Genomic DNA, 22,526 nt, shown 5'->3' with positions numbered 1-22,526 from the left:
AAGTGTGCATGTATTATAGGATACTGTAGGAATGCTCTCCACAATAAAAATGATCCAGCTCAAATTGTCAATAGTGCTCAAGTTAAGATATCCTGAATCATATATTAATAACAAATAACAAATAGAGTAGTCTCACTTTTATTGCCTTCAGTGCTTTATTTACTTGCTAGCAATCCTTTCCAAGCTCACACTTAACTTCAATATAGAATTATTTGTCTTTTGGATTTTCTTGTTTACCCTTAACCTTTTTACCTGAAGCTACCTTGAATAAGTGTCTTGCCTTCTCCCCTACAGCCTGCAAAGAGATGAAAGCAGACATCATGTTTCTGGTGGACAGTTCTGGCAGTATAGGACTTGAAAACTTCATCAAAATGAAAACATTTATGAAAAACCTGGTGAGCAAATCTCAGATTGGGGCAGATCGGGTACAAATCGGCGTAGTCCAGTTCAGCGACGTCAATAAGGAGGAATTTCAGCTCAACAGATATATGTCCCAAAATGAAATTTCAGATGCAATAGACCGGATGACTCACATTGGAGAAACGACCTTGACCGGTAGTGCCCTGACCTTTGTGTCTCAGTACTTCAGCCCTGCTAAGGGGGCCCGGCCCAATGTCAGGAGGTTTCTCATCCTCATCACTGATGGTGAAGCTCAGGACATAGTCAAGGACCCAGCAGTAGCACTTCGACAAGAAGGCATAATTATCTACTCAGTGGGGGTATTTGGTTCCAATGTCACCCAGCTCGAGGAAATCAGCGGGAGGCCCGAGATGGTATTTTATGTTGAGAACTTTGATATTCTGCAGCACATTGAAGATGACCTTGTTTTTGGAATATGCAGCCCCCGGGAAGGTAGGTGTGGGCATATGCACTGGCAGGATTATCCAAACATATGTCTGCATTAGCCATTCTGTCTGGAATTAAGTAAACTATTTGAACATTGCAAACTTTGTGTTTAGTTGAAATGTTCATCCTAGTTGGTTTTGACCTACATGTAAAAAATGCACCTTTCCTCAACAGAACTGTCGGATTTATACAGAATAATTTTGGTCCGCCTAGATCGTTTCTCGTTTGTAGACAGAGAGCACTAAGGCGATATCTTAGGTCTGGTTCCCTGGAAGCAGGAGCTGCGTCAGGGGTTCTTATGGAAGTGACTTGTTGAAGAGGCATTTTCAGAAGAGGTGTAAGGGATGCAGGATAGGGCACATGTTAAGCACTAAGCAAAGAAGTGGTCTCAGCTAGAGTATAGCTTCAGCCCGATCCCCTGGGGAACCCTAAGCATGAATTATACCACAGAGTCTGCCCACCTGGAGGCAAGGGGCCAGCCTCCTATAACCTGTGTCCTTGGGCTCCGTGTGAGGCAAGTCGTACAAAAGCATAACCTGGGCAAGGTGGCTCCCCTTTGACCTGACGTCCAATGTAGACATTTGTTTTACAATGTTTGAAAATGAATACTTCCATAAACTGAGATGATGTTGGTATAAACACTGTGATATTAAATCCTATAAAAGAGGAGTATAGTATGGGAACTTGAACCATGGATGCCTCAAAGGAAGTAAATAGCTTGAAAATGTAAATGTCCTTCTTCCATGAAACCGCAGAGTCATGCAAGTGATGAAACAAGTTCAGCAAAGGGAAGGGACGGATTTGCACTGTGATCCATGGGGCCTGATGACAGAGGCATTCCGAAAAATCTCTACGAAGGATGTGGATCTTAATGGAGTTTTGAGGAAAGAGAGGAACCATGATTTTCAAGGAACAGTTCTGTTCATTTTCCACTGGAAGTTTTAGTGATTGTAGTCTGTGCGCTGTAGAAAATACATCTGGATTGTGTTTCCTGATAATTCTACCCAGAACAAATCTGAACTCTTCCAAGTGTGCCAACACTGAGAATCCACCCCCACACTCGCCAACCCCCCCTCCGCAGCACCAGCTCAGTCCCTTGGGTAATCCAGGCAGGCTTCTGAGGGCAGCAAAAAACCCAGAGAGAAGTAGTGTCTTCTTTTGTGGAACCAGCCTTTCTTTTCTTATTTTTTTTTTATTATGTTCAGTTAGCTCCTGTATAGCACAGAATTAGTCCTTGATGCAGCGATCAGTGATTCGTTAGATAAGTATAACACCCAGGGTTCAGCACAGCACATGCCTTCCTCAATGTCCATCACTGGCTTTTCTTGAGAATTCACTTTATGGCTATGTACAACGTGGCCTCTAGTCAGTGGGGTAAGTATATTGGTTCTAGAGTTTTTAACAGCCCTGCCATATAGCAAGCAGGTGGCTGGCAGAGGAAGGAAATAGGGTGAGCCTCTAGGAGGGTGGCTACTCTGTTATCATTCCTTTTCTCCAGAACCAATGAGTTAACTTTCGGAACATAACTTTCCAAGCCCCTAGAGGGATTGTGCTACATATGGACTAAATCATTAACCAACTGACATTCCACTTCTCCAGAATGAATGAGTTGGAATTTGGAACTCTGTACCTTTAGATAGAATATGTTATCCACATTGAATTAAGTATTAATGGGGTCTTCCCTGCTTTACTTTTTCATGCCATTGACCCAAAGTTTGAAAAGTGAACAGGCATGTCATGCCAGGACCACTGTGTTAGGCCAAGTATGAATTGGGCTTGTTTCTAGGATAAGACCCAACAATGAAAGGAGATAATGTTCAGGAAAGTTAAAAAGGGAGAGCTTGAAACCTTGAAGAATGAGCTGTAAGAATGAAAAAATATACAGTGTTGCCAAATTCATTTTCATGTGGTCATTTCCCAAAGGTTTATCTTAAGAATAAAATCTTGATGCTGGGCTTAAAAAAAAAGAAAAAAAAAATACATGAATCTGTGTAAATGAAAGCACATGTTGAAGAAACTATTTATACAGGAGAATTTCTGCAGAATGCTATTTTTTCCTTTTTAGTCCAAAGCATTTGAAGTGTTTATTCCTATGATCCTGTGACTACTTCCCCCTACAGTATGCTTCATGTCTGCCTTGTCCTAAGTCTTACCTGACTATTTCTGCATACTGGCAGCATGAACATATGTGTATTGTCCTGTTACCCAGGACATTCTCATGTACAGCTTGATCCCATGCAGAGTACACCTTGGCAATGGGAAAAAACAGATGTGGGCAGAAGGGTCTCCCATGATCTCCAAAGCTAATCTTGTGTGGTTTTCCTTTTTCCTCTTTTAGAATGCAAGCGGATTGAAGTTTTGGATGTTGTGTTTGTAATTGACAGCTCTGGAAGCATTGACCATGATGAATATAATATCATGAAAGACTTTATGGTTGACTTGGTGAAAAAAGCTGATGTTGGCCAGAATCAGGTCCGGTTTGGGGCACTGAAGTATGCTGATGACCCAGAGGTGCTGTTTTATCTGGGTGACCTTGGCACAAAATGGGAGGTGATTTCGGTGCTTCAGAAGGACCAGCCCATGGGGGGCAACACTTATACCGCTGAGGCCTTGGGCTTTTCAGACCACATGTTCACTGAAGCCAGGGGCAGCCGTCTGCAGAAAGGGGTCCCCCAAGTCCTCATTGTGATAACTGATGGGGAATCCCATGATGCAGATAAGCTCAATGCCACAGCCAAGGCCTTGAGGGACAAAGGCATTCTTGTCCTGGCCGTGGGGATTGCTGGTGCCAATCCTGTGGAGCTGCTAGTCATGGCAGGATCGAGTGACAAGTACTTTTTTGTGGAGACGTTTGGAGGCCTGAAGGGAATATTTTCAGATGTGTCAGCCAGTGTATGTAACTCTTCGAAAGTAGGTAAGTTTTATCCATTAAACTTGTCTTAATTATCAGCAGAGGTCTAAGTGAGGGAGAAACCAAAACAATAGCCAGTCAGAGCAGGTTCTCCAGAGAGGAAATGGAGAAGCGCCCATGGTCCTAGAACTTCCCATTGTTAGAGAATCTCAGGGTGGGGAGGATCTCAAGGACATTTCATTTGGCCTCCTCCCCAAAGAGGAATACCTCCTACAGCTTTGCTGCTCATTGACTAAACTTTTATAATCATGGGGGATTCACCATTTTTGAGCAGGCTTTGTTTCTCAGAACACAAAGTTGTTTACCCACTCTTTCCACTCACTAGTTCTTCCTCCCGCTTTTCACACAAGAAATCCAATTCCACTTCTTCCTAAGAACCAGCAGTCATTGCCTGAAACCTTCTCTCCTGCCGGCTGGAAGATCCCAGTCCCTTTGCTTATTATCAACAGAAGCTTGTTTAAAACATGGAGCCCAATACAAAACACACTTTGAGACTGATGTTTTTAGAGCAGAGCACAGTGGACTTCCTTTGCCTCATGTTTCTGGTTCAGTGGCTAGAGATTACATTGCCACATTTATGTGTGTATGTGATCATTCATTCACTTATTCAGCTGCCACTTTACACCTTTGTTTTTAAAGGAACACTATGGTCTATTTAAAAAAAAAAATTCCTGGGGCATCTGGGTGGCTCAGTAAGTATCTGCGTTTGGCTCAGGTCTTGATCCCATGGTCCTGGGATCAAACCCCACATCCGGCTCTCTGCTCAGCAGGGAGCCTGTTTCTCCCTCTCCCTCTGCCTGCTGTTCTGCCTGCTTGTGCTTTTTCTCTGTCAAATAAATAAAATCTTTTTTTTAATTCCTTAGTATTTTTTATTTAGGGTGTTTTATTAAAAATACTAAGTATTATTAGATGAATTGGTATTAATCCAGGTTTCCAACATCTTGGGTATAGTTCCTTTTAAAAATTATTTGACTCTTCTGGATTTCCTATGCCTTGCCTCCTTAGAAGACCCTAATCTAACCCTATCTATTTCTTTCATAAAACTAATGAAATCTGCCTGGGTCTTACTGAAAACTGGGAGAACTCTTAGCTTCTGTTGGCCAGTGCCTAAAATTTGATTTGTCCTTTTAAGCCTACTGCAGAAGTTGACCTTGAATTTTTGTATTAAAAGGTCTCCCTTGGTGAACCATGAGAGACTGTGGACTCTGAGAAACACACTGAGGGTTTTGGAGGGGAGGGGGATGAGGGGTTGGGTGAGCCTGGTGGTAAGTATTAAGGAGGGCTCCTATTGCATGGAGTAGTGGTTGTGGTGCATAAACAATGAATCTTGGAACACTGAAAAAATAAAGTTAAAAAAAAAATAAAGGTATCCTTGGGTGTGCTTTAAAAAAAAAAAAACTGCTTTATCTCTCTTATTTGAAACAGGAATTTAATGAGTTAACTGGTTCCTAAGGGATCTATTTATCATAATTCTCTTTATCTCTTCCCTGCTTATCTTGACTGCAGGAATCTCAGATACCTTTAATCTTAGGCTAACTAGAATTAACTAAGTTAAGTCAATGGTGAAATCTCTGGGGGAATTCAAGGAAATGATAATGTTTACCAGAAGGCTAAGGGAACACACATTAGCATGTTCCAAGCATAACTCATTCATTGGCAGTGGTCTTTTCATATTCTTTTTGTTTTGTATTTGTTGTATTAATAAAAAGGAAGCCTCTCTAAACTATACTGCATTGCCAAAAAATATTTTTATTAAGTACATATTTCTGCCTATATGCACCAGAAAGGGAGCTGGAAAAGAGGAAAACAGACAAGATACAGGCTGGAAGGCATGATTTGAAAACCTCAGTTTGCCCTAATAATAATCAGGAAAGTATTGATTGGCTCACCTAGCGAGGGAGGCCAAGTGAATCATACAGACCATCTGTCTTTTTGAGTCCCTAAGTGGATGTGTGCTATTTTGTTTTCCCTTGCTGTGCTACTACTAGCACTGGGCTTTCTGAAAGGGTTAAGGCTACATGACAGGTAAGAACGAGTTTACCATGGTGCCACTCGCATTTCTCTAGCCTCTTGGAAAAGAAAATGGTGTAAGACCAAATGGAAATCCCAAGAAAGTCAGAAAGGGATACATGAGTTGTTTGTGCCTTTATGAACTGACTGTTTTTATTTCCTCTCCATTAATGTGACCACTGGATGGCATAGGATAAGAAGCCATCTTCACAAATCTCATTTCTATATAGCTACAAACACATAATCAGCACTTGCCTGGTTTCAGAAAAAATAATCAGATTGTTGTTGTTGCTTCCTTTCCTCCTCTTTGTAGATTGTGAAATTGAAAAAGTAGATCTTGTGTTTCTCATGGATGGTTCAAATAGCATTCATCCAGATGACTTCAAGAAGATGAAGGAATTCTTGGCATCTGTTGTTCAAGACTTTGATGTCAGTGTCAACAGAGTACGTATAGGTGCTGCCCAGTTCAGCCATACCTATCGGGCAGAATTTCCACTGGGAAATTTCATAGGCAAGAAGGAGATCTCATTTCAGATCGAAAACATCCAGCAGATCTTTGGATACACGCACATCGGTGCTGCACTCCGGCAGGTGGGGCATTACTTCCGGCCAGACATGGGCAGCCGGATAAATGCAGGTACCCCGCAGGTGTTGCTGGTCCTCACAGATGGCCAGTCCCAAGATGAGGTGGCCCAGGCCGCTGAAGACCTGAGACACAGAGGTATTGATATTTACTCTGTGGGCATTGGAGATGTGGATGATCAACAGCTCATTCAGATCACCGGGACTGCAGATAAAAAACTGACGGTCCATAACTTTGATGAACTGACAAAGGTCAAGAAAAGGATAGTTCGCAACATCTGTACCTCAGGGGGTGAGAGCAGTAAGTATTTAATGTGTCGTTCATATTTTTTCCTTCCCTGTCTTTGCTGACATTTTCCTCCAGCTCTGTTTACATCCCCAGGGTCTGGTAGGAGAATTTAGATTTGCGCCTCTGGATTTCAGATTGAACTTTTCACAGTCATTAAGCACTTTTTTGTGACTTGTGGACTGAAAAAAACAGGACATCTGAGAACCTTTCGTCTCACACACCACCCCCCTACCCCCTAGAGTACATGGCCCTTTGCAAATGGGAATGCTGTTGCACAAAGAAGAGGCCATTGTTTACAATTTCATTGGTTTCATAAGTTGGAGACTATGTCTCAAAGAAGTAAACTATTTGGCAGGTTTCGGTTGCCTGGCAAAAGGACCTTCAACCGCCAAGGGCTGTGGTACAGGTGTATAGAAAACGAACAGCCTTGAGAATTTAGATTTTTATTATGAAACTTTTTGCTGCAAAAGTTAGTAAATACCTTCTTAGAAGTTAGTCTATTTTGACATTTTCCAACAGATGGAAGAAAAGATCTTGAAAGAAGGATTTTTTTTTCTATTTTTGTATATGCGCCCAATGGGTTGACTGTGGTTCTGTGTAACTATCTATGGTAAATAGAAACTCTAGATTTTTACCAGGAAAAGGAAAGCTATCTAGTTGCTAGGAGGCAGCTCTGGAGATAGATAGCCTAGCTACGCATCCTTATTTGATGGCCATTTTTTTCTTGGACAAGTTGCTTAACTTCTCTAAGTTTAATTTTCTCATCTATAAAATGTGAGCAGTAGCATCACCTAGTTCAAAAGATCATTGTCAAGATTAAATGAGAAAATGCGTATTTAATCTTATAATGACATCCCAGATGTCATGCTTACTCAACATAAAGTTATTCATTTTTGTCTACCACTGATCCATTAAATTTATTCATGGGGGCCAGCTCTTCCTTTGCCCCTAGTCACTTTCAGGAAATAAGTGAACCTTTTCTTGGTGATTAGTATATCCATCGAAGGGTAACCGTTAAAACAAAAAACTTCATTCAAGGTTATTTCACTTTCCCAGCTTCCCACAGTCTGCTCACCAGCCATGACAAAGGAGCCGCCACATGGTTTGCATTTTACCCATTGTTGCCCACCTATCACTTCTACCCCCTTCTCCCATGCCCTACTCTCTTGTTGTTAGCCATGTTTTCTGGCTTCTCCAAAGTAGGCCGGGGAAGAGAGAAGAGCTAAAGAAGCACACCAAAGTTCTTACTTGATGATTCTTGTCAAGAATTGGTTTTCTGTGACAATAGCCTATATCTAAATCTGGGTCCATTCATGGGTCTTCCAAAGACTTTCCCTCCTGCCCTCCACCACCTCTACCTCCATTCAAAGCACATTTGTCATGGGATCTCTCAACCATAGTTCCTCTGAGAGAGGTAAACATGTCTCAATTCCAGATGTTCCCTTATGCCTTCCTCAGCCTCTGGGCATTTGGTGATGTCTGCAGCTTTATTCTGCTGCCATCTCTTTGGCCCTCCAGTTAGCCTTTTTGGACAGGAGATCAAAGGAGTGCACAATGGCTCCTTCTTTCATGGGCATATCAGCTCCAGGGGAAACAATTACATATCAGTTGCCCCAGTAAATACTAGAAGTTACAGCCTCTTGGTGTGGTCACCTCTCTTTTGCAGATAGAGCAGTGTGCCATCCTGTGACACATTCTGTAGAATTTCTAGGCTTGCCTCATCTCTGAGTACTCTCTTAAAGCTTCTCTTACCTGACTTAAAGAGGAAATTACCTCCTTTCCTTCTACGTATGTGTATGTGTGCAGGTGAGACACCTCCCAACACATCAACAGTTCTCTCCCCCAAAACACTCTTCTAAACTCTAGGTTCAAACCCTTTATAAGACCTGATGTACAAGCTAAGGGTTAAGAGTCCTGTCATTGATTAGGGACTATTGTCTTCATGAACTCTGCTTCATGAAATCCCCATACTTTGGAATGTCTGGTAACTTCAGCCAAACCTTCCACATTAAATTCCTATTTCACATGAAATACCCATTTCCAATTATTAGGCAGAAAATGATCTTGGAACCATCTAGTCTCTTCTCGAGAGACTGAAAGAAAACCATGTAGAAAGTGAAAACCAGGAGTATGCACTCCCATGTAGTAAGTTATCTTTAAAGGAAATAGTCATGAATGTAAAATAAATAAACAGAAGTACTCTATATTAAGATAAACTTGAAGTTATTACTGCAGTAAACAAGAATGTGAGGACTTTGTAGCTGAGCTGCGGGCCGAGGTCTAAAGAGACTGGAATGAACACTGAGAAAGCTCCAAAGGCATGTGCAGATGTACCAGAGAATACCAGTTCTTCTTAAACTACCACCGCCCCTGCACACCCCAGTCCAGGAAATCCAGTAGTTGGGTATGACTTAAAGCAAATCAGACTTAGAACCTAAATGTCTAGCTTTGCTTCTTATTAAAATAGGCATAACTTTGGAGAAGTCACTATCCTTTCTTCTCCATTTATGAAGCTAATTCATCTGTTTTTCTGATTGTATACTATGATTCAATGTTTTGAAAGGACAGTCAGCTGCATTGAGATATGAGGGAAATGACTAAGAATCAGTATTTCCTGAGCATCTACAAAGAGGGCCTAGCATGGTGCTCTAAGCATTTTAAATGCATCATCTGGTTAAATTTTCTCAAAACCCCATGTGGTTTGTATTTCTATTCCCAGTTATAATGAAGAAACTAGGGTTCAAAGGCATATTGGCAACCTGGCCCAGATCCTACAGGAAGTACCAGATAACAAATTTTGAAACCTAGGTCTGTCTGACACCAACCCATTTTTTGGTTGTTTAGTTAAGCTGCCTATTTTCTTTTTTTTTTTTTTTAAGATTTTATTTATTTGAGAGAGAGACAGTGAGAGAGAGCATGAGTGAGGAGAAGGTCAGAGGGAGAAGCAGACTCCCCATGGAGCTGGGAGCCCGATGCGGGACTCGATCCCAGGACTCCGGGATCATGACCTGAGCCGAAGGCAGTCGTCCAACCAACTGAGCCACCCAGGCATCCCCCTATTTTCTTGATACAGTTGTTGTCTGGGTTATCTTATGCTGTTGTTATAAAGGACTAGTGTCTAAGTGTTGTGCTTCATTAATTAATAGCTGAACTTAAGACCTCATAAGTTTGCATCTTGAAATCGTTCCCATAAGCTGCTCTCTACTAAGGAAACCACTTGCTGCTGAGCTATGACTTCTAACCTGCATGACCTATCAACACTAGCCACCCAGGAATTGGTAAAATAAGGTTAAGGTAGTTGAGAATATGAACTCCAGAGAAGCCTGGATCTGATATCCCAAGTGTGGGATCCACAATAATAATTGAGACCTTCGGCAAGCTGTTCCAAGTCATAACTTCCTCACCTGAAAAATGAATATTAGAAGAGCTTCTACTTATGCTGTTTTGTAAGGACAAATGAGATAATGAATGGGAAGTGCATGGTAGGTATACGGACACTATTAGTAACTACTATAGAGTGTTGCAGAGGATATCTTATAGTGATCATATAAATATACAAATACGTGGAGTCATGGGGTTAGTTCACAGAAGGACAATTTACCAAGAGTTCCCTGGTTTAGGAATGTTAATATTTTTGCAACAGTTCAGAGCTATATTCAAATTTAATGTCTTAGCATATAGCAAATTCTCTTAAGCAACTAAGCTCCAAAGTCTGTTTTCTTACCTTCATGTTTGTTATTTTCTTACATTCATGTTTATTTTCCTAACTTTTCTCTGAGCCTGGGTATTCTGACCACCTAGAGGAGATTATCACGGAGTGTTTGGGATACAGAAATGCTGCCTTTTTCATTGAGCCATGATTAGGTAGCAAAAGAATCAGTAGTCCCTCTTAACATTTGCATCATCATGGATAGATGTATCAAAAAGGAGAGTTAAGTGAAAGGCAGCCTGGGGAAGGATTTTATTCAAGGAATGTGAAAAATACAATGACAAAAATAGATGGTCATTCCCAAATTTCCTTGATGAGGATCTCAAAGGTTTCTGTCTTAATTGGGTTCTCTAGAAAATGGAGCTCAAAACAAAGCTTATATGCTAATACTTTAGGTGCTAATACTTTGAAAGTGCAATCCCAGGGATGCAAGAGTGAGTCTAAGAGAAGTCTTACAGGAAAGGAGAAAAAATACATACAAGATGGTATATTACTAAGCTTGCTATAGCTTCTTGAGAAAGCAAAATTGGTGCATCAGTCATGTAGAATATCACTAAGGAAGTGTGTGGCACCACCCCATAGATGGGTCCATCAGGGGAAATAAAGAAGAGGACCTATCTGCTAGTTTCCTCCAAGCTACTGACTCTCACTGATCAGTGTTTACCCTCATAGAGAGTTAATTCTCCTACCCTACTGGGTTGTGTTATCAGCCCTTTGGGGAAACCAGACATGGGATCCACAGTGAATATCTGTGACTGGAAGTCATGGAAGGAGCTGGATTTCCCATGAGTTCAGTTGGGTTAGATATGGGAACCAGAGTCATCATGGCCCTCTTGCCCTGAGGAGATGAGGCCATGACAAAGCCTGGTCACCCCCAACCACCCTGCACACTTTTAGGAGACCAGATGATGGTGGCAGCTGAGTCTATCCAATGGATAAATGTCCAGGTCTGGATTGGGTGGGGAGGAAGTAGCAAATCTGGGAAATACATAAACCAGGTATCTTACCCTACCTATTTTCTAGATCATTCTTTTTTCATCTGAGAAACCCCTTCTTTCAAAGGTCCCAAACAAATTTCTCTCTTATCCCAACCAATAACTGCCAGTAGCCCCACTTTCCCCTTTAAAGTATTTAAGAATTGTTTTCTAATCTTACTGATATATCCTACCTTCTTGACAGTATTTCTTAATACTAGGAATCTGCCATCATCAACTCTAATTATGGACTTTATAAGTCAGATAATTAAAATCCACTTTTAGGTCTGGCAGGGAAATGTCAAACTACCTGTTTAGTCCAATCCACTCTTTTCTGTTTTTATTTTGGAATATATAATCTTAATTTTATAAACAGGAAAATCAATGCCCAGAAAGGTTAAGAGACTTGTGAAAAGTTATCCAGCAGTAGCAGTGTCTTGACCCGTCCATGACTTATATGTAACGTGGGGCCTTTCCCCTTAAAGACCTCCCCCCAACCAGACAACCAGACATCCACACTATGGTTTGTAAGGACAAGTCCAATGCTCAAAACACTAGTTTTGCTTCTCCTTGTTATCACCCTTTACAGCAGGGCTGTGAGCTCCCTTCTCAATTTGCTCCGCGCTTATCACCACTTTTCGATTTCCCTGTCCTGCTATCGTAGGTTCATCCTTCATTATTTCTCCTTGGACATCCAGTGTTCACCTTCTCCCTCACTCGCTTCAAAACGATCCCTGCCTCTTGTTAGCTCTGAAGGCTCTGAATTGGTAAGACCCTTCCTTCCATGAAAGCCCCCTTGATTAATACGGCCTAGTCTAATTGCATTTAGACATGTGACTGCCAACTCTGGATTTGTTCCTCAAATTCATTCCTTTGATCACATTATTATGGAATCATTTGTCAATTTGAATTAGTTAAATAAACACAAGGAACTTATTTACTAATCTAGACAAAAAGTTAAAACAATAATTTTTAGCAGGGACAGTTGCCCGGATCACTCAATGATATTTTGGCATTTCTGCCGATGTTCTTTTTTCGAAAGAGACAATTTTCCTTGAAGGCCGTGACCTAGTTCGGTTACTGGTTTTCTGTTCGGGGGCTAAAACCATGTGTATCCCAGAGTGAAACTTTCAATCTCAAGATTGAAATGATAGGATATTGATTCAAGAGGAATTTTGGAAAGGACTTATTCTGATGCTTCTTTCTGACTAGTTTCTTTTTCCTCATCTCCCTTTCCAAATATCAGAGGAGAGATTTGTCTAAGAAAGTACCTATGGCAAAATAAGAAATAAAAACTAAAGAAAACCCACCTTTCAGATGTTTTGATAACATTGATTTACCTTAAACGTCATGGTGAAAATTGATTATCAGATAAGGATTTACTTTCCCTCACCCAAATCTTTTCTCTTTCAACATGAATCAGCGTACAAAGGAGTGGGGAAAAAAATGAATCAAATTACTGGCCCTTATTTTAAAATCTGAAAGTGACATTTTGATTTCAAAGACTTGCAAATGTACATCTGACCAGTGTCTGGAGGTAGCGTAGGTGGGCATTTTTCTACACAATAGCTATCTTGAAAAACTGCTTATCTGAACAAAGCAAATTAAAAATAGTCTTCTCCCCCTCTGCATTTCTTTTTTTTTTTTTTAAACCAAGCAAGCTGGTTACATTTGCTGGATTTGTTGAGTCTGTATCCAGCCGAATAGAAAAATTTAAAGTTTTTAGCCAACCTTAGAAGTTCTGGAAAGAAGAATGCATGTGAGCTATCATTTTATCCTTCCCTGATTTTCTCCCCTTTAGGAGGCTCAGCTTAAATTATCAAGTCCCTTCTAGTTTCTCCAGCGCTTAACATGTCCCTGGCTTTAATAAGGATAAAAGCAAAGCACTCTAAATGCAAAAATTCTCTAGGTATTTCTCGAATCTCCAAATGGCAATGGCCTCAGCTTCCTGAGTGCCTGAGCTCTGAAGGCAATGCCATCTCTGGCATATAACTTTAGATACTTAAATGATTTTGCATGGCTTTTTCAGTGACCACAATGATGTCTTTCAGGACTTTGTTACAAAATCGTCTAGATTTTATAGAAGCTTTAAAAAAATTCTATACTTATACCTTTATAGGTTATAAAAGAGTGATTCTAATCCTCTTCCTTTATTCAGTCATGTTCTTCCTTGTTTTCCAACTTTATAATTGGAATCAAAATAAGAACTTCAAATACCTTGATTCAGATATGGCAAACAAACAGGATAAAGTTATTTGTTGATCTAATAAGATACTTTTCCTTTGAACCCTAGATTGTTTTGTGGATGTTGTGGTGGGATTTGACATCTCAACTCATGAGAATGGGCAGACTTTGATTGAAGGTCAGCCTTGGATAGAAACCTACCTTCAAGACCTCTTACGTGCCATCAGCTCCCTCAATGGGGTAAGCTGTGAGGTGGGCACAGAGACTCAAGTTAGTGTGGCTTTTCAAGTGACCAATGCCATGGAAAAATATTCACCCAAGTTTGAGATCTATAGTGAAAACATACTGAACAGCTTGAAGGATGTAACGGTAAAAGGACCATCTCTTCTTAACACAAACCTCTTGAGTTCTCTGTGGGATGCATTTCAGAATAAATCAGCTGCTCGAGGAAAGGTAAGCTGGTTTTACTTTATCTGCTGCTGGTCTATGGTTGTGATGACCTCCTTTTTACTTAATTTTCTTTTTGAATACTTTCCTAGGTGGTTCTCTTATTTTCAGACGGATTGGATGATGACATTGAAAAGCTTGAACAAAAATCTGATGAACTTAGAAAAGAAGGTATTGAGCATGGGGAAGAGTGGGAAAGGATTGTTTACTGAATTAATAACCTCAGAGCCTAATTCTGGCTCTTAAGTTTTCAAGCACTCAAATAACCCTGAATTTGTCAACCAATATGCACTTGGGAGAGCAAATGAATTCTCAACATTCTGGCACATACTTTTTTCTTCATACACTATTGATGTGAAACAGCATGGAATAGAAGGTCCTACCCTTTCTTTCATATCACTGTGTGTCTTCTTCCTAAGCTTTCCAGGAGAATGGTCCTGTCTCCCTTGACCCACATTATCTAATACTGCTGCTTCTTTAGTGTCTGCAGAAGTGAACAGTGTATTTCTCCTTGACCAAGGAATAGAAGAAGTAGATTATTTTCTTTTGACACTGTTAAAGTTTCCAGAATCTTAGACATTGTTGGACAAATCTCATGTTTTGGAGTGTTCTAATTAGTTCCTTCCTTCCAACTACAGATGGACCATCCATGGTGCTTAGGAATTTTTCAAGTATTGGCACTAGTCTTTTTGCTTTAGGAACCAGTGCCCAGTCTGACTTATTGTTGGTTCTTACAAAATATGGATCAGTGGAAGAAAAATTAATCCACATGTTCTAGTTTGACTAAGAATAGAAATACTTTCTTGTGGGAGGATGCTATTGGTGCTCCCACCCAGACCCCTTTTCCAAGCAGGTTCCCCCCATCCTCCGCCACTGTGACTTTTGGCTGCTAGAAACTCACAGGTTCTCCTTTCTCTGAAGAATTGCTGTCGGCCAGTGGAACCCATGTCACCTAGAAGATTACCCTCTACCCCAACCCTAGGCAGCAGGTAGACTACAAGAAATTGGACATTTGCCTCTAAATGACACCAGTTAAGTGGTATAATTTATGTTCCAGAGTTCCCCATGATATCAGGCTGAAGCTAGTCTTCAGTTGAAATACTATCTTGCTCAGCTCCTTCCCCTGCCCTATCTTGCTTTCTTTACTCCTTCTAAGAGTGCTTTCTCAATAAATTGTAAGCATCTAAATCCCCTTCTCAGGCTCTGCTTCTAGAGAACCTGCCTAAGACACCTGGTTGAGTTGCTCCCAGGTTAGCTACTAGAACCTGGGGAGATCTCTCTTTCTCTTTGGTTCTCTCTCCTCAATCTTAAACAAATTGCAAAGTTAGCTGTATTTACAGCTGAAAAGTAAGACTTTTTATTTTGATCTTTATTTTCTAACACTTTTTTTAAAATTCTTTCAAGTCTTGGACTTTTTTTTAAATGATCTACAGTTGGAGATATTAATGAAGACTGAGAACAAGACACTAGAGTCTTTAATTTGGGTGGGTAGGGTTTTGTTTGTTTGTTTGTTTGTTTGTTTCTATTTTCAGCTTTTCTTTTGTGGTGAAAAAGATGTATCTTTTGCAGACAACATGAGAGTTTTCTCCAGGAAGTTTCCCCCAGAACACACAGATTTCTAAGACCAGCCTTTTTTTCCCAGCTCCCAAAGAAAAACCATTAAATGAGTTTCAACTTCAGAAGCTAGATTTTTAATATCCTCAAAAATTCAGAATCTTAATGGGAGAGATAAAGGGATGATAGCCATAATATTTTTTGAAGATTGTTGAATGGCTCTCAGTATGGAAAAGGAGTACCTCTAGCTCTTTTCGCATGTTTACACATATATAATTCCAATTGATGTGTGGCCCTATGATCCATTAACCTAGGAGAGCCTCCCTAATTTGGGGCCGGGTATTTGTCGTACAAACTGTGCACTCATAATGACATAAAGACAAAAGGAGGCCCAGAGAAAAGGATACTCAGTGGTGAATGTAGCTTTATAAATAATCCACATGGATTAGGGTTTGAATTGGTTTAGTTTTTCTTAATATAGTGCTCTAGATTCTCCTCAATGATCCTTACATTCTTTCATTTTCGAAATCTTTTCTTCCTTATTTTTGCGAACTGTATTTTAGATCTTTTGACTTTTTATTGGATGAGTCTGAAAGGAGCAGGGTCAGAGTCCCTCATCCTGAGGAAAGCATTTACAAATAAAAGTTATATGCATGATTTGCTACAAATCAACAATCCCATGGTTCTCATAACTCTTAAATTTTTACATTTCTTGGAACTTACAAGAAAAGTCAGATATAAGATTTCCCCCCTTATAAATAGATCCACTAGCATGCCTTCTCTTGGTCAGTAAACTCCTTTGATGAGCTCAGCATTCTTTATTGTCTATTCCAGCCCACTCCACCATCCCTTTTCTTCTTGTCATCCTCATTCCTGGAACAGTGACTAACGCCTTGTTTATTTGAGACAAGCTAGAGATATCAACACTAAAATGAGGGAAGTCCTGGTAAATCAGGACAAGTTGGACAGCCTATTCTTTAGTGTTTCTTCTCTTATTCTACTTCAGCCAACCTCTGTTTCCTCTCCTAGAACTCAAGCCTTAAGTATGCGCTTGAAACTTTATTCTCCCCATTTTCTTCCACTCACCCAAAATCATTCATTCAGAATCATACATAAACTGAGACGACATTCTTAACTCTCGGGTCTGTGAACATTTCTTTATTCTAGTCCATTGGCTTCTAAGTCCCATCTAAAGATTTCTTCACTCTTCCATAATGAAATGAGAAAACTTATTGCCAATGGAGTCGTTTTCATAAAGCTAAGTTAATTCAATTTTAGGACTGCTCTTTACTCTGATTATGTCCTTAGTATATTTTTGTTATTATGTCTTTGGACTGTAGACTTTGGAATCAGGCTGTCTGGGTGAAAACCTAAAAATACCCCTCAAGCCAGTCATTTAAACTCTCCAAGCCTCCGTTCTTTTATCTGTAAAATACAGCTATAATTCTACGTACCCATACAGTTGGATTTGTAGCTTACAAGTAAGCTAATGCATGGAAAGCACTTAACTGACTTCCAGGCACATAGTAACTATTAACGAATGAGAGCACATTATTACTATGGCTACCTCCACCATAAGGATTGCCAAGGTTATTACTGGTATCATTTCATATTTATATCAATCGGCATGTTTATATCAATCAATACTTTGCTAAATAGGTCAAAACCCTCTGTTAGTCCCTTCTAGTTTTCTTTGAAATGTTCTGATCTATAAAATTCCAGAATTTATGAGCTACAGCTATGGATGATTATATGTCATTTGTTTCTAACTGCCTGACAAGAGGTCTCTTACAGTCTTACAGTCTCTCACTATAATTCCAACTGGATTCTTGAATCCTTAAGAGGTCTTTATAGCTGTGCTTCTCAAACTTTAATGTGCATAAAAGTCATGTGGTGATTTTATTAAAATACAGATTCTGATTCTGTAGGTAATTCTGTATTTCTGAGAAGTTCCCAGGTGATGTAAGTGCTGCTGTCCAAGGATCCCCCTTTGAATAGCAAAAATTTAAAACATTTCCTTTCTTGATATATCAGTTTCTCTGCATCTTAGTATACTCTATGGACCCTTTTTAAATCATTATATCTCACTTCAAATCATCCAGGAGCTGTAATTTCTGTTGTAATATCCCCCTGCTTCCAATCTAATTAACTTTGAAAAATGGAATTCCATTTGTTTTCTGAAGATAGTCTTGTCACTCATCAGTTTTACATTGCATGGTTGGGGGAAGTAGACAATGAAATGAGTGTTCATCTTGCAACTGGTTTCCCAGAATAACAATGTAGATATATAGGCAAAAAGATTAAAATAGCCAAACCCACCTCACCTGGAGAACTGTAAACTGTGTTGGATAGGCCTGAATGCCCTCGTAACCGTTGCTCTGGATGGAGCCACCGATTCCAGTGACCTGGCTGATCTTCTCTACATTGAATTCGGGAAAGGGTTTGAGTACAGAACCCAGCTCACTATTGGAATGAGGGACCTTGGGAGCCGACTGTCAAAGCAACTGGTAAGTGACTTAGAAAAGTCTTGTGATTTTCAATTTTCTGATTGTTTTGTATATAGATTTAATATTTATGCTGACAAATCTGAACTAATTTTTGTTCACTTGAGTGTGAAAAAAGGCTTCTGAATTAGTGAACAGCCTAAAGAAGAGGGTGTTTTGAAAAAAATAAGGTAATACAGTAGAGATACATCGAAGCATGTTTAGTTACTCTACTTGGCAAAAAAGGAAAGAAATTAATAGCACCTACAATCGTGCCCAAATTACCGTCACGGAATGTAATGACAGGGTGAATCCACTGTTCCCTCAGCCTGCTGGCTTTCACATCCCTCGTGGGTCCTAAGTGTCACACCTCACCGCAGTGAGTATAATTTTCGCGTTTAAGACATGTATTTTCCGGGGACGCCTGGGTGGCTCAGTTGGTTAGGCGGCTGCCTTCGGCTCCGGTCATGGTCCCGGCGTCCTGGGATCGAGTCCCATCTCAGGTTCCTTGCTCAGCAGGGAACCTGCTTCTCCCTCTGTCTCTGCCTACCTCTCTGCCTACTTGTGATCTCTCTCTCTCTGACAAATAAATAAATAAACTCTTTAAAAAAAAAAAAAAGACATGTATTTTCCGGGCAACACGGCTGGTATGTGAGAGCTTACTGCACTTGGAGTTCAACCAAAGGAAGAGACCCCTGCCCCGATGTTGGAGGAAGAACAGAGCAGCATGATGATTGACCCCTGTGCCGTACTGTGTGCGCGATCCAAAGCTTTGTAAAAGTCTTGACTGAAATGTTTGCCTTGTGAACTCTCTTCAGAACCAGATGTCTACATGGATGCATCCAGTCCCATTTCTTTCAGAAGCATACAAGGATTCAAACTAGAGGGGTGAAGGGTTAGCAGGTTATGTGGCACCAATTTCACCTTCATAACTGGCTAATAATCTCCCATTTGCTTATGATTTATAACTTCTATAATCAGCACATCAAGACACTTTCCAATAACATGCTAGCTCCTATTTTTCACCTGTAGAATTTGTATGTAAAGAGATGTTTAAACACCATTGTTCAGTGTGGTAATTATGTAAAAATAATTATTTCAAGAATATGGAAGTTCTGATGGAATTGCTTTCTACATGGGAAGATGGTGTCTTTTTTACAAAAGATCTTTTTTTCCTACTATTTTTTTTATACACATTCAACTTTCTTTATTCCAATTATCTACATCCTGGTTTTGGGAGTATTTTACAATGAAAATACTAAGGAGGTAAGAGTCATTTTCTTTTTAACTAATGTTATCTTTTTTATCTCATTATAAACTCCAAATTAAATAAATCCTATCACTTATCATGCCAGAATATTCTAGCATGTATATAGAAGACAAAGGGATAATGTAGTTGTAGTTTGCCTGGTGGACTCTTAACAGTTGCATTTTTTTTAAAATCTTTTAAATTTTATTTTTTATAAACATATATTTTTATCCCCAGGGGTAAGGTCTGCGAATTGCCAGGTTTACACACTTCACAGCACTCACCATAGCACATACCCTCCCCAATATCCATAACCCCACCCCCCGTCTCCCAACCTCCCTCCCCCCATTAACCCTCAGTTTGTTTTGTGAGATTAAGAGTCACTTATGGTTTGTCTCCCTCCCAATCCCATCTTGTTACATTTATTCTTCTCCTTCTCCTACCCCCTTAACCCCCCATGTTGCATCTCCTCTCCCTCATATCAGGGAGATCATATGATAGTTGTCTTTCTCCGATTGACTTATTTTGCTAAGCATGATACCCTCTAGTTCCATCCACGTCGTCGCAAATGGCAAGATTTCATTTCTTTTGATGGCTGCATAGTATTCCATTGAGTATATATACCACATCTTCTTTATCCATTCGTCTGTTGATGGACATCTAGGTTCTTTCCATAGTTTGGCTTTTGTAGACATTGCTGCTATAAACATTCGGGTGCACGTGCCCCTTCAGATCACTACGTTTGTATCTTTAGGGTAAATACCCAGCAGTGCAATTGCTGGGTCATAGGGTAGTTCTATTTTCAACATTTTGAGGAACCTCCATGCTGTTTTCCAGAGTGGTTGCACCAGCTTGCATTCCCACCAACAGTGTAGGAGGGTTCCCCTTTCTCTACATCCTCGCCAGCATCTGTCATTTCCTGACTTGTTGATTTTAGCCATTCTGACTGGTGTGAGGTGATATCTCATTGTGGTTTTGATTTGTATTTCCCTGATGCCGAGTGATATGGAGCACTTTTTCATGTGTCTGTTGGCCATCTGGATGTCTTCTTTGCAGAAATGTCTGTTCATGTCCTCTGCCCATTTCTTGATTGGATTCTTTGTTCTTTGGGTGTGAGTTTGCTAAATTCTTTATAGATTTTGGACACTAGCCCTTTATCTGATATGTCGTTTGCAAATATCTTCTCCCATTCTGTCAGTTGTCTTTTGGTTTTGTTAACTGTTTCCTTTGCTGTGCAAAAGCTTTTGATCTTGATAAAATCCCAATAGTTCATTTTTGCCCTTGCTTCCCTTGCTTTTGGCGATGTTCCTAGGAAGATGTTGCTGCGGCTGAGGTCGAAGAGGTTGCTGCCTGTGTTCTCCTCAAGGATTTTGATGGAATCCTTTCTCACATTGAGGTCCTTCATCCACTTTGAGTCTCTTTTCGTGTGTGGTGTAAGGAAATGATCCAATTTCATTTTTCTGCATGTGGCTGTCCAATTTTCCCAACACCATTTATTGAAGAGGCTGTCTTTGTTCCATTGGACATTCTTTCCTGCTTTGTCAAAGATTAGTTGACCATAGAGTTGAGGGTCTATTTCTGGGCTCTCTATTCTGTTCCATTGATTGATGTGTCTGTTTTTGTGCCAGTACCATGCTGTCTTGATGATGACAGCTTTGTAATAGAGCTTGAAGTCCGGAATTGTGATGCCACCAACTTTGGCTTTCTTTTTCAATATTCCTTTGGCTATTCGAGGTGTTTTCTGGTTCCATATAAATTTTAGGATTATTTGTTCCATTTCTTTGAAAAAAATGGATGGTACTTTGATAGGAATTGCATTAAATGTGTAGATTGCTTTAGGTAGCATAGACATTTTCACAATATTTATTCTTCCAATCCAGGAGCATGGAACATTTTTCCATTTCTTTGTGTCTTCCTCAATTTCTTTCATGAGTACTTTATAGTTTTCTGAGTATAGATTCTTAGTCTTTTTGGTTAGGTTTATTCCTAGGTATCTTATGGTTTTGGGTGCAATTGTAAATGGGATTGACTCCTTAATTTCTCTTTCTTCTGTCTTGTTGTTGGTGTAGAGAAATGCAACTGATTTCTGTGCATTGATTTTATATCCTGACACTTTACTGAATTCCTGGACAAGTTCTAGCAGTTTTGGAGTGGGGTCTTTTGGGTTTTCCACATATAGTATCATATCATCTGCAAAGAGTGATAGTTTGACTTCTTCTTTGCCGATTTGGATGCCTTTAATTTCCTTTTGTTGTCTGATTGCTGAGGCTAGGACTTCTAGTACTATGTTGAATAGCAGTGGTGATAACGGACATCCCTGCCGTGTTCCTGACCTGAGCGGAAAAGCTTTCAGTTTTTCTCCATTGAGAATGATATTTGCGGTGGGTTTTTCATAGATGGCTTTGATAATATTGAGGTATGTGCCATCTATCCCTACACTTTGAAGAGTTTTGATCAGGAAGGGATGCTGTACTTTGTCAAATGCTTTTTCAGCATCTATGAAGAGTATCATATGATTCTTGTTCTTTCTTTTATTACTGTGTTGTATCACATTGATTGATTTGCGGATGTTGAACCAACCTTGCAGCCCTGGAATAAATCCCACTTGGTCGTGGTGAATAATCCTTTTAATGTACTGTTGAATCCTATTGGCTAGTATTTTGGCAAGAATTTTTGCATCTGTGTTCATCAAGGATATTGGTCTGTAGTTCTCTTTTTTGATGGGATCCTTGTCTGGTTTTGGGATCAAGGTGATGCTGGCCTCATAAAATGAGTTTGGAAGTTTTCCTTCTATTTCTATTTTTTGGAACAGTTTCAGGAGAATAGGAATTAGTTCTTCTTTAAATGTTTGGTAGAATTCCCCCGGGAAGCCATCTGGCCCTGGGCTTTTGTTTGTTTGGAGATTTTTGATGACTGTTTCAATCTCCTTACTGGTTATGGGTCTGTTCAGGCTTTCCATTTCTTCCTGGTTCAGTTGTGGTAGTTTATATGTCTCTAGGAATGCATCCATTTCTTCCAGATTGTCCAATTTGTTGGCGTAGAGTTGCTCATAGTATGTTCTTATAATTGTCTGTATTTCTTTGGTGTTCGTTGTGATCTCTCCTCTTTCATTCATGATTTTATTTATTTGGGTCCTTTCTCTCTTCTTTTTGATAAGTCTGGCCAGGGGTTTATCAATCTTATTAATTCTTTCAAAGAACCAGCTCCTAGTTTCATTGATTTGTTCTACTGTGTTTTTTTTTTTTTTTGTTTCTATTTCATTGATTTCTGCTCTGATCTTTATGATTT

General features: G+C 39.9%; 1 protein-coding gene across 1 annotated transcript in view; it reads left to right on the top strand.

The window, feature by feature from the left end:
* Positions 1 to 22,526, top strand: part of LOC125104609 (collagen alpha-6(VI) chain) — a 151,597-nt gene that overhangs the window by 39,726 nt on the left and 89,345 nt on the right. The window contains exons 6-11 of the mRNA XM_047737212.1: positions 295 to 852; positions 3,185 to 3,760; positions 6,081 to 6,650; positions 13,615 to 13,958; positions 14,045 to 14,123; positions 17,859 to 18,013. Coding sequence (XP_047593168.1) covers positions 295 to 852; positions 3,185 to 3,760; positions 6,081 to 6,650; positions 13,615 to 13,958; positions 14,045 to 14,123; positions 17,859 to 18,013 — 2,282 coding nt within the window. The remainder of the gene's footprint in view (positions 1 to 294; positions 853 to 3,184; positions 3,761 to 6,080; positions 6,651 to 13,614; positions 13,959 to 14,044; positions 14,124 to 17,858; positions 18,014 to 22,526) is intronic.

The sequence above is a fragment of the Lutra lutra genome, chromosome 1 (genome assembly GCF_902655055.1).
Source record: "Lutra lutra chromosome 1, mLutLut1.2, whole genome shotgun sequence".
In the NCBI taxonomy this organism is placed as follows: Eukaryota; Metazoa; Chordata; class Mammalia; order Carnivora; family Mustelidae; genus Lutra; species Lutra lutra.
This window is presented reverse-complemented; position numbering and strand designations above follow the sequence as displayed.